This window comes from Lynx rufus, unplaced genomic scaffold (genome assembly GCF_022079265.1).
Source record: "Lynx rufus isolate CCGP_SWC_20201006 ecotype Redwood Valley unplaced genomic scaffold, mLynRuf1.p SCAF_18, whole genome shotgun sequence".
In the NCBI taxonomy this organism is placed as follows: domain Eukaryota; kingdom Metazoa; phylum Chordata; class Mammalia; order Carnivora; family Felidae; genus Lynx; species Lynx rufus.
Window position 1 is genome coordinate 9,728,047 of NW_025814832.1, and position 15,301 is coordinate 9,743,347.

At 50.9% G+C, this 15,301-nt stretch overlaps 1 protein-coding gene across 6 annotated transcripts in view; it reads right to left on the reverse strand.

The window, feature by feature from the left end:
* Positions 1-1,492: 1,492 nt before the first annotated feature.
* The window catches only part of RFFL (ring finger and FYVE like domain containing E3 ubiquitin protein ligase), a 66,822-nt gene continuing 53,013 nt past the window's right edge, over positions 1,493-15,301 (reverse strand). For 3 of the 6 annotated variants that reach the window (XM_047080825.1, XM_047080820.1, XM_047080824.1), the window contains 5 exons: positions 12,485-12,898; positions 9,262-9,345; positions 8,086-8,296; positions 6,828-6,851; positions 1,493-4,183 (listed from right to left, as the gene is read on the reverse strand). In XM_047080825.1, coding sequence (XP_046936781.1) covers positions 4,002-4,183; positions 6,828-6,851; positions 8,086-8,296; positions 9,262-9,345; positions 12,485-12,898 — 915 coding nt within the window. In that variant the 3' untranslated portion in view covers positions 1,493-4,001. The remainder of the gene's footprint in view (positions 4,184-6,827; positions 6,852-8,085; positions 8,297-9,261; positions 9,346-12,484; positions 12,899-15,301) is intronic. The other 3 variants (XM_047080821.1, XM_047080823.1, XM_047080822.1) reach the window with 3 other exon arrangements.

Here is a 15,301-nt window from a genome sequence, read left to right on the forward strand (position 1 = left end):
TCCATCTCCTAAGTTCATGAGCCTCAACCTCTGGAACATGCTGGAGTGTCTGAGTCTCTAAGATTGAGGACCACTGCCTCCCCCAGACCCCCTCCAGTGTGTTCAACTAAGGTGATATTCCGCTGGGAGGCTGCTTGCCAGTCGGCCTGGAGGCCAGCTCTAACCTCGTCTGGGTGTCTACCTGCTGGTTCAAGTGTGTTGGGAGGAAGGGACAGGAGGGGTTGGTACCACCCTGACTCTAGTCCAGCACACTGGTGTTTCTGAATAGGCACCATTCAGTCTCACATCAGTATTGAGAATAAGACTCTCTTTATTCTGTCCTTTGTGGAGACAAAAGCTGCTGCTCCTTTGAGCGCTGACCTACATAAATTTCCACCCCCTTCTCCAGCCTCCTCGGGCCAAGCAGCCAGACAGGGCAGCAGAACAAAGTGTGCCCCTTGGGATTCTGCCAAAGGACACTGTCACTGCCCTTTGGCCCAGCTGACTTAGACCCAACCTACCTGCCCTTACCAGTCACTTAGATTCCAGGTGTGCCCTCATGGCAGAGGGGCCCTGCCAGCCACAGGGGATTATCTTAGTAATGAGCCTGGCCCTTTTTGGCCCTTCCCGGTCTTGCTGGGTGTTCTTTCAGTTCGCTGTTCAAGGTACTATGTCTGTTTCCTTCTAGTCTCTCTCCTGCGTTTTTTTTCTGCCGCTGAGATTATACTGTCTACACAGCTTCGTATTTCCCAGACCCTGGGCAACAACATCTTACACCTCCCCAGCACAGTGCTGGAGGCCTGCCCTCCTTGGAGACTGTTTACATGCTGCTGGTTGGCAGCGTACAGGAGGTTGTCCTGGGTGCTCAGCAAGCCGGTGCCCCAGAATAAGGAGGACAGCTGCAGCTCAGCCTCTGGCCTTTACATCCACCAGGCAAGATCGCTTCCTCGAGTCCCAGGGTAGATGTGCACGGAATCTAGCTCTCCCCACACAGGCCTGTGTGCACACAGCCATCTGCCCACGAGGCTCAGTGACCTCTGAGCCATAACTACTACAGCTGTATCCAAAAACTACCTTCTGTCTCCCAGGGTCACCTGAAGTCTTGACTGGGCACACTGGCTGTCCTCAGATTCCTTTCTGCCCACATCTTCGAGGCCCATCTCTAGGAGATCAGTGTCAAGTGTCTGAACTCAGTTGGTGTTTCTTGCTATTTAGTCTTAAGGCTGGTTCTTTTGCTACGCAGCTCCCGTCCTCTCGTAGGCTGTTCCGTGGCTTCTCCCATACTCTAGCTGTGAGACCTCGAACAAGTCAAAACAGCACCAAACTTCAGTTTCCTCATCTGTTGAACAGGAATATCAATAAGGCCACAGTGGCCCAAGCATCTCCACAAATAATGCAGTCTCTCAAGAGCATGCCTATGTGCACACAGCCTGGGATTAGCCTGTGGTGTATCAATTCTCTTGTCAGTCTTAACTCTCAGACCTCTGGTGTTCTCCCACCAGATGAGACAGGCTTCTATAGTGAAATTTTATTACAAAATTATAAAGCAGAGCTCTGTAACAAAAAATACACATTTGGGTTTGCTTTAACACCCAAGTAATTCTGAAGACTCTTAATATAAGCCACTTGAAGTAACACATTCACGTCCCCAAGATTTCAACCAATTTATACAATATATATTGTGCATGAATTCCTGTACAGCTTATTCTTACTAGCTTGGATCCAACTATTCCAATATATTATGAACCAGTCAGCTCTCCTAAGTCTTGAAACAAGTCTCAAATGAAATCTCAGAACAATCACAGCAAAAGCCATGGAATAACTGGAAGAATTAGAGGTTTTCATGATAATTAAGACCCAAGGATCCATGAGGGGTGGGGGCGGGGGCAGGGGGCGGTGGTTACTCAGAAAAATCAGGTTTTCTACCTAGATTAGATAGTAACTGAAATGGGATCTTGAATTCCCAGCCTTTATTTGGTATGATAATGATGGATGACGACAAATCAGGGTGGTTTGACACCATTTTTCCTGAATGAAAACCTTCGTCAAAATAGATCAAAAGACTCCAAGGCAAGTTCTTTCTCCAGAATGAAACGATACCAGTTATAATTCTTACTGAGGTTACTAACCTTCAGGATATTATTCGTAACTTCTGTCTAGGAGAGGGACTGTGGGAGGTGGGGAGAGGGAAGGCCTCAGCAGTGAAAGCAAGTTTTAGGGAGAGAGCCAGCATCTGCCCTGAAGTTATTGCTAGATCTTAACTGAGTTGCATAAATATAGACCTGTTTCACAGTGGAATTGAGAAGTGGTGGAATTCTCTGCCAAACTGGTACGCATTGTAAACCATAATATTTACTGTCCAGCAGAAAGGTCAAAGGTCCTCTCACTGACCTCTTGATTCCCCCAATTCCTACAAAGGCTGAGTCCCAGAATCCAGTCATCCAGGGCTTGGTGTAATGTCCAGGTAAGTGGCCCAGTGGTTCAACTGGCAACCACCTTATGCAATCATTTCACTCCTCTGAAGGGGAATAGTGGTTGATGATGGGGGAAAGCCTAAGCACATCTGTACCGATAAACAGGTCCCCTTGGAGTTTCCCACTGTCTTCCAAAGTCATGCTAGGTTCCAGTCTGAGAGAACTTGACTGTTCGGCAGAGGAGTAGGGTGGGGGCGGTGGTCTGCCAAGGCCCTCGGTGTCTAGGGTTTGTGTAGTTCATCCATTGGTGATGGCCGCACACAAGGCTCTTCGATAGCATGTGTGTGGGTTCTTGACTAAGCTTCTCCAGCAAACCTAAGCCTTTTGGCTCTTCCAGTGGTAGAACAACCCTAAAAGGGCTCAAGAATCCTCTAGCTCAATGTATGGTCTTTCTAAAGGACCTTGAGAATGCTTCTTCCTGACCTGCCCTCAAGTCAGTGTTCTGAGAAAGGAAATGGGAGTAGAGAGTCCCCACCAACCTGGGGAAGTAAGACTTGCAGCTGTCTGCTCAACAGCTGACTCCAGTCTCATTCGGTAACTTCAGATACCCCTCGGGTGTTGAGGTTTGGTCTCCAGGAACTTCAGGAGAAGTGTGGCTAGAGGAGAGCAAGGCTCTCTGCCTTCAGTGAGACCATGGAAAAGAGTGGGACTTCATTCTCAAAGGAAAGTGGTTTGCTATTCCTGTCTGCTGGAGAAGTCAAAGTTAAGCAGAAAGCCCCTGCCTCCACCCAACACTTTCCCTTCTCTCAAACTAACAGGGATGGCGTGCGGGCCCTAGAGAAGCAGAGAGGCTGTGTGAGCCGTCTCACGCAAACGGACTCAAACTTCCCAGCAGTTTGGGAGCCGGGGTTGGGGTCAGGAGACTCATCGCTTCCAGTCCCAGCACTTAAGGAAGCAACTCTTCATGACTTTGAAATTTTTCAGTAGCAGTTGAGTTTTGTTTCTCACCAGAGCTAAGTTTACCGGTCCAAATTCAGTCCCAAGGAGGATCACTCTCGGTCTGGTAAGCTAACATCTTTTTGGTCTGAAGAAACAAATGGATTTTAGGCAATGTAGCCAGAGACGTTAGCAAAGGTAGGTTAAAGCACAGAAAGCCAGAGCAGAAATAAATCCAAATGTGCTGGGGAGGAAGAGAACCATTTCTACCAGGACTTCTGACCGGTGAAGGCCAGAGGCAGGGAGCTCAGAAGGACGGGTGGGGTACACAAGGGTGAAACTGTTAGGCTTTCGGATGAAAGGAGGAAGATGCGGTCCAAGTTCTGGCAAGTCCTCTCTTCATCAGGTGCCATCATTACCCCAAGATCACTGAGATAGGGACTTGCTCGTGCAGTCTGTTCCAGATTCCACCGGCCTCCGGCGCTGCCAGCCAAGAGGTGCGCCTCCGCGGCAGGACAGGCATGCCCAGAGGTGACAGCATCCTTGCTCGCCCCGGTCTTATGAGCACTGCAGATTTTCTTGTTAGCCTGCCCCTCTGTGAGCTGCCCAGTCTGGAGCCCAGACATCTCAAGCTACATCCCCATAAGGCACTGAAGAAGCCGGTGCAAGCCCTCACGATCGGAAGACGTGCACGGCTCGGATCACGTACTGCCGGCAGATGGGACACTCGTTCATGCGCTTGCCACACTTGGTGCAGGTCACCATGTGGCCGCACTCCAGCAGGACACAGTCGATGGGCGAGTCCATGCAGATCCTACACAGGTTCTCCTCCACGCTGGACGGTGCCGCTCCCCCTGTACAAATACCGGGCAGGAAGCAGGCGGAGGGGAGGGGAGGCTGTGAGTGTGGAAGAGAACAAACGCCCCAGTCCACACACTTCCCTCAACTGGAGCTCCAGGCAGACATCTCCCCCCCACCCCCCCACCCCGCCCCCAGTCCTCAATCCCAGCTGCGTGCTTAATCTGTGCCTCTGTGGGGCAGGCTACGGATCTGAAGAATAAAGTACTTGGAGATCAAACACAAGCCAGCACAGGAGAACTAAATAAGGCCAAGTCCTCAAAGCTTAAAAGAATTTTCAGACAGTTGAGGATGTAATATGGTGAGAAAGTGGCACTTGGGGACTCATTATCCCCTGAGGCAGAACATGCTGAAAAGATAAAGAACTGGTTCCAAAAAGTTTAGATCTAAATGGTACTGTAGTGAACGGCTTGTTAACGATGGCAGGGCTTATCGGTAAACATATCCCCAATTTCATATAGCCAAGGATCAGGGGGGCCCCCTGTGCTATCCCACAGACCTCCCCAGGGCCTCCTCCTCAGAGGGGACTTCCGGGCAGAAGAGCCCAGCAGAGATCATAGCTCCCTCTTCTGTGCCCACCCCCCGACGCCTGCTCCTCGCATTGGATCACAGTGTTTATCTCCCCCACCACACCAGGAGCTCCTTAATTCAACAAATTCCATCAATTTCTGCAGTTCTACACTTGGCATTTGTTGTCTGCTCTGAGGTCGGGTATTTCTCTTTGAATCCCTAACATGCCAGTCATGTGGTAGGTGTTCTCTAAATGTCTCATAAATGAACATCTCCCAAAGGAGTGCTAGCAGCTCACGTTTGCGGAATGCTGTGCCAGGCAGGGTCCTAAGAGCTTTGCGTATTTTCACTCTCTGATTCCTCATTAGAAACTAGGAAGTAGGTACTCTTGGCACCTGGGGCCAAGGAGTTAAGTGGCTTGCCCAAGGACACAAGACTGCTAAGTAGAGGAGCCAGGATTCGAATCCCAGCAGGCAGGCCTTCCGGGCAAGTGGCCCAAGGACAGGGACTATGGAATTAGTATCAGCTGCTCCGTGCACAGGGCTAGTAGCAGCTGGCTGGCTTGGGCCAGTGATGAGGTGCAGTGGGCATGGCCAGGATCCTAGTTTAGTGCAAAGAGAAAATCCACGTCCAAAATCCCAGCCATCCCCAGCATGTTTTAAATGGTAGCCCAAACCAGGTAGCCATAAGCAGGGAGCTGGTCGCGTGCCAGTCACCTGTCCCATGCCACTGCTGCTCTGCACTTTCTTCTGTTTCCCGGACTATTCAAAAAGTCAGGCAACATTTGAGGTGGGCTAGCTGTGAAAGGCAGTGAAACCTACTGGCCCCTTCGAGCAGTTGTTGGCCCCAACAGGGGTTTGGAAAGGACTGAACTATATACATAAAATGATCTAGAGCGAACTACAGAATATCATACTGATTGCTGTTCTTAGGAACAACGATAACCCATCTATTCAGTTGCCAGTATTCTCCCAGAGAAACAAACAAACAAAAAAGACAGCATGTGGATTAGCCTGATCTTGGCACCAGGAGAGGGGGTGAGTCTAGAACCCCCAAGGGTTTGTGGGGGCCGAGAACTCAACGTTTGAGGATTTATCTGAGCAAAAGGCCATTTTACTAAAGAACAAGTTTGGGAGAGTCTTCTGAAAGTTTTAAAATGGTTTGCAGAAGCATAAGAGACTGTTAAAAACTGAGAACAAACTGAGGGTTGATGGGGGGTGGGAGGGAGGGGCGGGTGGGTGATGGGTATTGAGGAGGGCACCTTTTGGGATGAGCACTGGGTGTTGTATGGAAACCAATTTGTCAATAAACTTCATATAAAAAAAAAAAAATAAAAAAATAAAATGGTTTGCAGGCCCCAACACTACTCTGAGAACATTCTCTCTTGGGGGCAGAGCTCAATCGCACAGCCTTGAGGCTTTCAAAAGGCAGAACGAAGGTATTTTTAGAATGAAGCCCAGGCCCCGCCAGATTTCTGTAGTGCTTTCTGGGATACCTGCAGCCCAGTGGCTGTCTTTAACACCCAGGTGGGGGTGTGGCAGCAGGGTGGTATAGGAGTCTTGTGGTCAGAGAGCACCACATGTGACACCTTTCCTGCTCCATCCCGAGAGCAGCTCCAGCCACCGCCCAGCCCTGTATGAACAAGGCTCAAGTCACCTCCCTCTCTTTTTGGTTGGTACCAGGAGCTGTGAAACATGTCAGGTGATTTCTCTGCAGGTACATGCAGAGACCCTCCCCACTCAGACCAGAACAGAGTGAAAACTGCAGGGGAAGGAGCGCCTTAGCAGCAGGAGTATGAAAAATGAAGCGAATGCGACACGCGCCGCCGCTCGCTTTGGTAAATATTTTACAGATGCTGGCTCCCAAGCTCTGGCAACCCTGAGACATGCACATCAGTCTGCCCCTGGGTAGGCTGCCACTCTTCACCTTCCCCAGCTTTCCCAGGGAGGCGAGAAGGACAGTTTTTAAAGATGCTGAGAAGCCCTGGTTCTCCGTGAAATTTTCCCTACGCTGTCTAGATGCCAATACGCTCACAATTCTTAGCCTGCTAAGAGGAAGCAGGGTTAGTAGAGGGGAAAGACAGAAGAGCTCAGAGTCCAAGCACGGTCCCAAATAGAAGCAACTACGTACCGTTCTGGTCTTCAGCACCACACACTGCAAAGGAAAGAAAAAGAAGATGTCTGAATGTGTGATGGCGTGAGGAACGTCTCCAACCAGCCTGTCCTCACTTTGTGCTCGGACCACTTCCCTGCTTGGGAGCCAGGCTGGCCAAGAGCCCAGCCAGACGCCTGCCCTCCTCGCTCACACGCTCAGAGCTCACACACAGCTCCCGCTGGCGTGTCCGGTCCAGTCTTGGTAAAAGGGATTCCACTGGTTTGGATGAACAACACTGCCAAGTAGGCAGGACCCTGCAGAGGCACAGTATCCTTTTCTATCACTTTCGAAGCAGCATTAACATCAAGAAGGAAGGAACAGTCAGCCAAGGAGTCTGGATGAGGTACTCCCATGGGGCCATGTCCTATTCCCCAGGACATCACAACTCTACAGGGATTTTGGGGACAATCCCAGAGAGGAAAGTGAGTCTGTGAGCAGGCGACTAGTCAGACATCCTCAACTCTGATAAACTGGTGGGACAGGAGAGCCTGAAATCGGATCTCGACCACCAACAGCATGCACGGAATCAAAATGCTGATTGCAGAAGCTAAATCAGGTGGGGAGGAGAGGGCTCTGGGTGAAATTTTAGGAAAAGAGGAGTTTAAAAACAGCTGAATACACACTCCTCTTCCACAGGACTTCTCTGCCTTTCCTATGGCGTCCCTCATGAATCGGTAATAGGGAGACGAAGTTCTTTCCCCAAATTCATTCAACCACAGGCCTAGATATTTTACTGGGCACTGCCTAAAACTGATGCCATGTAGAATGCTTTGGGAAATGACTGCAGGGAAAGCCCACGATCAGGCAGAATAGATCTATTCCCCTGTACCACGTGTGCAGACGCACCTCCTCATCTCCCAACTGCTCAGGAGGGTATTGCTGGGCGGGGTATGGCGGGGTGGGAGGGGGGGGAGGGGGACACGTGGTGGGAAAGGCTATGGACTCCGTCCAGGATGCCTTCAGTTCAAATACAGGCTCTACAATAAAAGGGTAATGCCAATCATGCCTATTTCGCAGGCAGCTCTGAGGATTAAATGAATGTACACGGTGCCTAACCCGGTCCTGGCACTCAACTTCAAATGGCAGCTATTACTGGCCGGTGCAGATGCGTAAGGTGACTCCTTCTTTGGCTAAAAACACGGAAATCTAGTCAGGTCGGTGCCGTCAGGCTTTAGAGTGAGAGCAAGCAAGCGGTCCGGGTCCGTGTGCAGCTGCCGCGCAGCCGGCCCCTCACCCAGGTGCTGGAGGCCCTTCTGGTCCTTGTACAGCCGCGTCACCCTCTCCATCAGCTCCCACTTCTCACAGCAGCCCTTGTAGTTGACAAAGTTGCGCGCCAGGATCTCCTTCAGCTGCCGCACGGTCAGACCTTCAATGTCCTCCAGGTCGGTCAGGTCAGACAGAGAGGCCCTCCGGCCTGGGACGAAGCCGTCCTCTGAGTCGACAGACTGCAATGGCAACGGTGAGATCGGTGGGCTCAGCTCTTACCTCGGCAAGCTCTCGCCAAGAGACCGTACTTCTGGGCCCGACCTCAAGAAGTAAGTAGGAACAGAGGCAGGAAGAGGACCTGGCCTGGTGCTTTGCTTTGCAAAAGAGCCCCCAGTCTCTTCCTGACCCACGGTCCTGGGCTCAGGCACAGCCAGCCCCAAACCCACCAACCGGTGTCATACAGGAGAAGGCGCACCGGTTTGAGTCACGCGGCCCGAATTTTGACTCCTCCACCGACTGATGCTAAACACCATCGAGCAAGTTGCTCGCCTCTCTAAGCCCGTCTTCCCCTCCGTAAAGGAGAAATTGCCGTCCTGCCGCACAGGGTTCCTGTGAAGATTAAAGGTAGCAACACAAGAAACCACCAAGCATGGTGCTGGCCTTTCCCCTCTCCCCTGGAGTGAGTTCTGCTTCCCTCTGGAAGAGGCAGACTTCCCTGGCCAGCACTCCTCTGTACGCGACCTCGACCACAGCTTCGTGGCCCTGCTGGCTGTGCCCTCTGGACTGGCCCCGCCGTGGCTGAAGCCTGAACTCCGTCTCATCTTTCCTCCTGATTTTCTGACCTCCTTCTCCTGACAATAGCTACTGTGTGCTAGAAGCAGAAGAAAAGAACGACAAGATTTGCGCAGCAGCACCAGGAGCCTGCCCTCTGGCGACTTACAGAAAGGCAAGAGACTAGAAACAAAGGGGCCGCGAGGCTCCCTGGTCTCCACTGTGACCTCACAACTCCTCACTTAACAACTGACGGCTTCCAAGGTTTATCTGGAACGCTAACACTAAGCTCCACCCCTGAAAACAGAATTGTAAGACTATCATCACAGGCTGATTCTTCACTTCTGAGTCTGCTGAGAGGGTCCCAATCACAGCCTGGCAACACCAGTGAAAAGAACAAAGGCAAAGGCACAGACCCGAGCAGAGGCCCCACCTGGGTCTCATCCTCAGCAGGTGCTCTGGCTGTGCTCTCCGGGTAGACGGGTTCCTCTTGGTCCTGAGACACATGGCCATTGGCCTGTGGGAAGAGAAAGGTGCCATCACATCCACAGAGACGACCCAGGGATTTGCACAGCATGGGCCTCTTCCCAGCTCATACCATATCCAAACGTATTCCCATCTCCCCCAGAAATCTGGTGTCTCGAACCACAGCATTACAAAAGACTGCTCTTTAATACTGACTCTGTCGGGGGGAGAAACAATACAAACAGATTTCAACTCTAAAAAACAAGCAATACATTACTTCTGCTCACCACCAGGGTGGCATTAGTGGCCACTCACCATCAATGTGATCTCAGCTTGAACAGTCCAAGTGAGGGGAGGACCACAGGTCCACTGCACTGCGGGCTGCTCTCTAACTGCCATCCAGGTTCTCCTTGACGCTGATCCCAAACTGCCCTTCCTGTAACTTCTACCCACCATCCTTGGTTCTACCCCTGGAACCAATGTCCACGATCTTCTCACAAATTGTTCACGTCATGTCTTCTCGCCTCCACACCATATCTCCCTGGCTTCCTCATTTGACCCAGATGAGACTTTTTAGACCTTATCACTCTGTTCCCTCTCTTCCATCCAGTCACCGCTCTTACATTCTAGAAATGTGCTCCGACCAGCAGTGCACACTATTACTAAGAGCTATCTTGATACCTGGTCAAAAATTACCTTAATGCACCAGAGAATCTATTAGCCCAAAACTATAAAGACAGATGTCTATGCTTAAGGAGTTTAGAATTCTAACTTCTCAAAAGGCTTTGTCAAAGAGTAGTTAAAACTGTGAGCCTCCTAGTTCCATCACCATTTTTTTTAATGTATATTTTGAGAGACAAAGAGAGAGAATAAGTGGGGAAGGGGCAGAGAGGAAGAGAGAATCCCAAGCAGGCCTGCACTGTCAGTAAGCAGAGCCTGACACGGGGCTCAATCTCACAAAGTGGGAGATCAGGACCTGAGCCAAAATCAAGAGTCAGATGCTTAACCAACTAAACCACGCAGGCACTCCACCCCACCCCCGCATCACCATTTAAGCCACAACCCCCTTAACTAGAGCCTCTTCACCCACTGCTCCCTCCAAGCAAAGGCCCTGGTGTGAGCCAGGAGCGAACAGGTGTCTGAGCTCACAGGCCTTTCCTCCAGACTCTCAGAACAATAAAGGGACAGCCCAGGAAACCAGTCCCCCATGGCCCCAACCACTCATCCCAGATTACTATGCATGACATAGAGCTAATTAAGAAGAGGCCAATAACTACAATGGAAATGAAAAGTAAAAATCACCACCACCACCAAAAATGCCAGGTGGTGGTGAGATCACACATGTAGCATACATGTATGGGGATGCACCCAAAACAGTATCTGGTTCTCCCTTAGCTTTACGTGGATGTGGTACCCACCAGTCTCCTGGAGTTACAAAGCCTTTCCGAGCCTAACCTCCTAAGTAGACTCTTCTGTATGTCCTTTTTTTCCTAGAAAAATGTCCATAAGCTTCTGTATGTCCTTTTTTTCCTAGAAAGAGAAACTGGAATCCACACTGCAAAGCATGCTCTTGTCTTTTCAGTTTGCCCACTGGCTAAATCAAAATCTGTAACTAGTGTCTACCCACTATTTTGCTTATTCCACCCACTTCTATCCCTAGTAGTGATGGCCAGGGTGCTAAGGGGAAGGGAAAGAAGCCTGGAGCGGACGCCATGGCAGATTTGCGTCCTAGGTGCAGGTAGTCTGCACGAGTTACTTGACTTCCCATGTCTCTTCTCCTGGGTTGAAAACTGCAGATGTCACCAGAACAGGGGATGTGAGCTGTGACCTGCGGGTGCAGCCTGGAACTTCTGCTTAAGGGCAGGAAGTTAAGAACCTACTCCTTTCATGGAAAAACCCACCTGAAAGTTCTTTAGGGAACAGCAATTTCCTCAAGTTACTTTCCGGGCTCCCCATAAACAGGAGTGCTCAACCCAGCCAAGGGAGGAAGTCATACTAGGGGGTAAAACCTGCCAGGAGACAGAGCCCCAGTGTAGGGAAGAGTTAAACTCCAGCTGGGGAGAGGGCACACCACAGCCCCCAAGAGAGCTACGTGAGTTTACTGCAGGTGAAGTAAGCCAGCACCCTGGCCTTTATGCCTCAGTGCCTGCCAGAGCTGAATCAGGGGCCCAGTCCCGGCGAAGGAGGGGGTCACAAGCAAGAGGCAGCGGCCAGCCACGGCCTGCACAGGACCTAACACTAGTGCTAAGCCAGCTGTAAGAGGCTCCCAGCTCTTCAGACCCGCTGTCACGCCAGCCAGTCCTCCCAACATCCTGGTGAGAGCAAAAGTGGTCTGGGATCGCTAACCCCATTTCATCGATGAAGGCTCAAAGCTTGCCCAAGGTGACCAAAGAGTCAGTGACAGATTGGATATGGAAACCAGATCTTCTACGTCCTAATGCCAGAAAAATAAAAGGGTCACCGAGGCACTTCAGTGTATCTCTGGGGCGCCACCACTCCTGACACGCTGGGTAAGTGTACTGGCCTTGCTCTGACCCGGTAGCTGGTGTGCACATCTACCTTCCCTCTCACAGGGGCTTCCTGAAGGCACAGGCAGCTCTGTACTCCCCAGGCCTGGTTCACAGCTCCGCCAATGTGCTGCTCTTTGCCTGCTGTTTCTAAGCCCCCTGGGAGGATGCCGAGGCCACTTCCCATTCCATAGTATACCAACCACAACCTGACCCAAACGGTGACTGGCGAGAGAAGCAGCGACCGTGTTTTGGTCGCAGTGTTCCTCCGTTCTCCCTTCCCTCTCCATGTGCCTTTTCCTACGTGCCTTGTGACGGTTACTAAGGCACCGAGCTCCCCACCTGGCTAAGGAAGACTGATAACAAAGATAAGCAGGAGGGCAGTCTGCACAGAACTAAATTTGGAATTAACAGCTTTCTCACAATATTTCTGGAACAATGAGTTTTTAAAAACTGACTAACAGGGATATATGTCTGTATTGAGAAGATACAAAAACCACAAAAATACCTGATGCTGTGCATTATCGTCTCTGAAAAAAACAAAACCGGGGTCTGATGTCCAGAAAACATGCCTGCATCAGTAGGCAGAAGGGACACTTAGCCTCACGCCCACTCGCACACAGCGAGCAGGAGAGCGCATTGAGCCCCCTGATCGGCCGGGGGCGGCCGTGACCCGGTGCATACCTGCTGGGTTTCCTGAGCCTGGGCTGGGGGAACAGAGGTGGCCTGTGCGGACGAAGAGGCGAGGTGAGGCGAGGTAGGAGGTACCGTGCTGGCGCGAGGCTGGGTCAGGAAGGCCTGCTGCTCGGGGACATCCGCGGACGAGGTGGGCGCGCGAGTCCTGCCCTCCTGGGAGATTACGGGCTGCTGGCCAAGCACCAAGAACACCAGCTCCTCTTTCTCCCGGCACATTTCGGTGGAGGTGTCATGGAGGCTGAGATAGTCCCTGAGGTCCTTCACCTTCATCTTCATGAGCTCCTCCCGCCGAAAGGCTGTGGCTCGGAACCGCTGGCACAGAAGGCAGAGGCGGGGCCCGTTTCCCACCTGGCTCGAACAGCTCAGGCAGAAATTCTTCTTGCAGTCCAGGCAGGTCTGCTGCTTAGAGCAAGAGGCAGCGGAAACCATGTCAGACGGAGGACAAGAGGGGTGGGATGGGGGCCTACGGCTGCATGCCTAGCAAGGCCTCCCCCAATCACTCCTACTTGTACTAAGCTACCTATTTTTTAGGCTATTTTAAAGTAGGCCCCGCGGCCCGACATGGGGCTTGAACGCACGTCCCCGAGATCAAGAGTCGGACGCTCTACCGACTGAGCCAGCCAGGCGCCCCAGGATGCGGGTGCCAGCTCCCTTTTTCAGGTTAAACACCACCCCCAGATGGCAGACCTCCCCCCGCCCCGTATGCATCTGTGTATCCATGTACAGGACGCTACGTTTATTATTCCAGTTGAGGCTTACTTTTTCATTGTACAGATAGAAAAACAGAGGTTACTAAGAATACCAACTTTAGGGTCGGAAAAAAAACCAACATTTTTATTTAGTCTCCCCCCTCCATTGTTTTCAAAAGTTTATTTATTTATTTTTTGAGAGACAGCACAAGCAGGGGAGGGGCACAGAGAGACAGAGGATCATAAGCATGCTCTGCACCATCAGCACAGAGCCCAACTCGGGACTCGATCTCACAAAGCTGTGAGATCATGACTTGAGTGGAAATCAAGAGTTGGACGCTTAACTGACTGAACCACCCAGGTGCCCCTCTCCCCCATTTTTTATGGTGTCACCTTGGGTGTGTAACTTAGCCTCTCTAGCCCTCAGTTTCCTCATCTGTAAAATGGGGGCAATAATAGTATCTACTTCATATGACCATTGTATAGTTAAGAGAGAATGCATTTAGCATATCTGACAGGTGATTCTTCAATAAGTGTTAACTCTTTTAATTATATCTAGGAAATGGGAGATAATTTTGAGAGCCAGGATTCAAACTCTCAACTACGATTCTTTCTATTTTACTGCTGAGAAAAGAAAGCAAATGCATACGTATGATGGTGGTTACTACTATTATTAATTAAATTTACTGAGAGGCCACGATGTGCTAGGGCCTGTCATTTAATTCTCAAAGCAACCCCGCAAAGCACTACTGTATCACTGTATTATGTATTAATGTACATAATCATTAATCAATCATTATTAACAGGCCTCCCTGTTTCACCAAGCAGGCGAGGCCCAGAGAAATTAAGCACCGTACTCGAGGGCAGGCAGGGAACAGCAGAGCTGGGACTCACACTGCAGGCCTGTCCATGGGGAATGTCCGCAGCCACACCCGTTGCACCAGGCCATGCTGCCTAACTCAGTCCCGGTCAAGCCTACAGCAGGACCTAGTCCAGGGCCTGGCTCTCCATCTCCAACCCCCCCCCCCTCCCCCCGCCCAGGAAGGCCCAGAGTGCTGGCAATCCAGAGACGCACGGCAGCATACCCAAGGCAAATACTCAGACAGCTACAGGGGCCCCCCAGACGCGATTAAGGAGCTCTCATCCGCACAAGTGCAGAGTGTCCCAGCCGCACGACGAGAGCACCTAGCAGGTAGGAGGTACTGCATGACAGCAGCCTCTCCCATAACGGCAGACCACACAGCACACAAGGGCTTGCTCAACTCACAGGAAGCAAATCCTCAGCCTCTTGCCCTACAGGCTGAGCCAGCACAGCGACATCTGACTGAGCTCTGTCCCAGCCAAGAGCAGGCCACACTCCCACGGCAGAGGTAATCCGTGGGCACGCTGGCATGGCCCTGGAAGCACACACTAGTCCTCTAAAGAAATTAAAAACTTTTCATCCTCTGGTGACTTGAGCATTAACTAAATATTTCTGTTCCCTCTCTTCTAAATATAGAAAGCTGAATTCAAACTCGCAAGAATGCCCGAGAGACTTAGGTTCTCCTAGGTGAGATCAGATACCCCTGTGCAGGCTGAAGAAGGCTCCAAGTGGCATTTGTGTCATAAAGGGAAACGGGCATGTCTACCACCCAGTTTTGACCACTCATACTTAGAAGGCGTTTTGAAAGGACACATATCCAGCTCCCTCACTCTCTACAGTCATAACCAGACAATAAAATGGTCAGAGCCCAAGTTAAAAGGACACATGGCTGCATGAGTCCTGAAACCTGTAGCCACTCAGGTGGAAAATAGATGTTTTGGGGTCCTGGGGGGTTCATTTAGATCTAAAGCTTTTCTATTGGGAAATGAAATACGTTTAGGATGACTGATCATGAAATGACGAGGCTTTGGTATAATAAAGCTGCAGGTCCTGACGTGGAACATTACTTAAGTCAATGCAGTTTGACAAGACCTAGCCTGACGCAATTAAAAAGCCCTGAGTTGCTCAATCAGCCAGATCTAAACAACTCTCTATTCTTTCTTCAAATGTGCCCAGCTTATTGGATTATTGGATGCAAGATCAGAATGCAAAGGCAGCCACCCAGCTTCTCCATATCCCCTTGCTCGCAGGGGA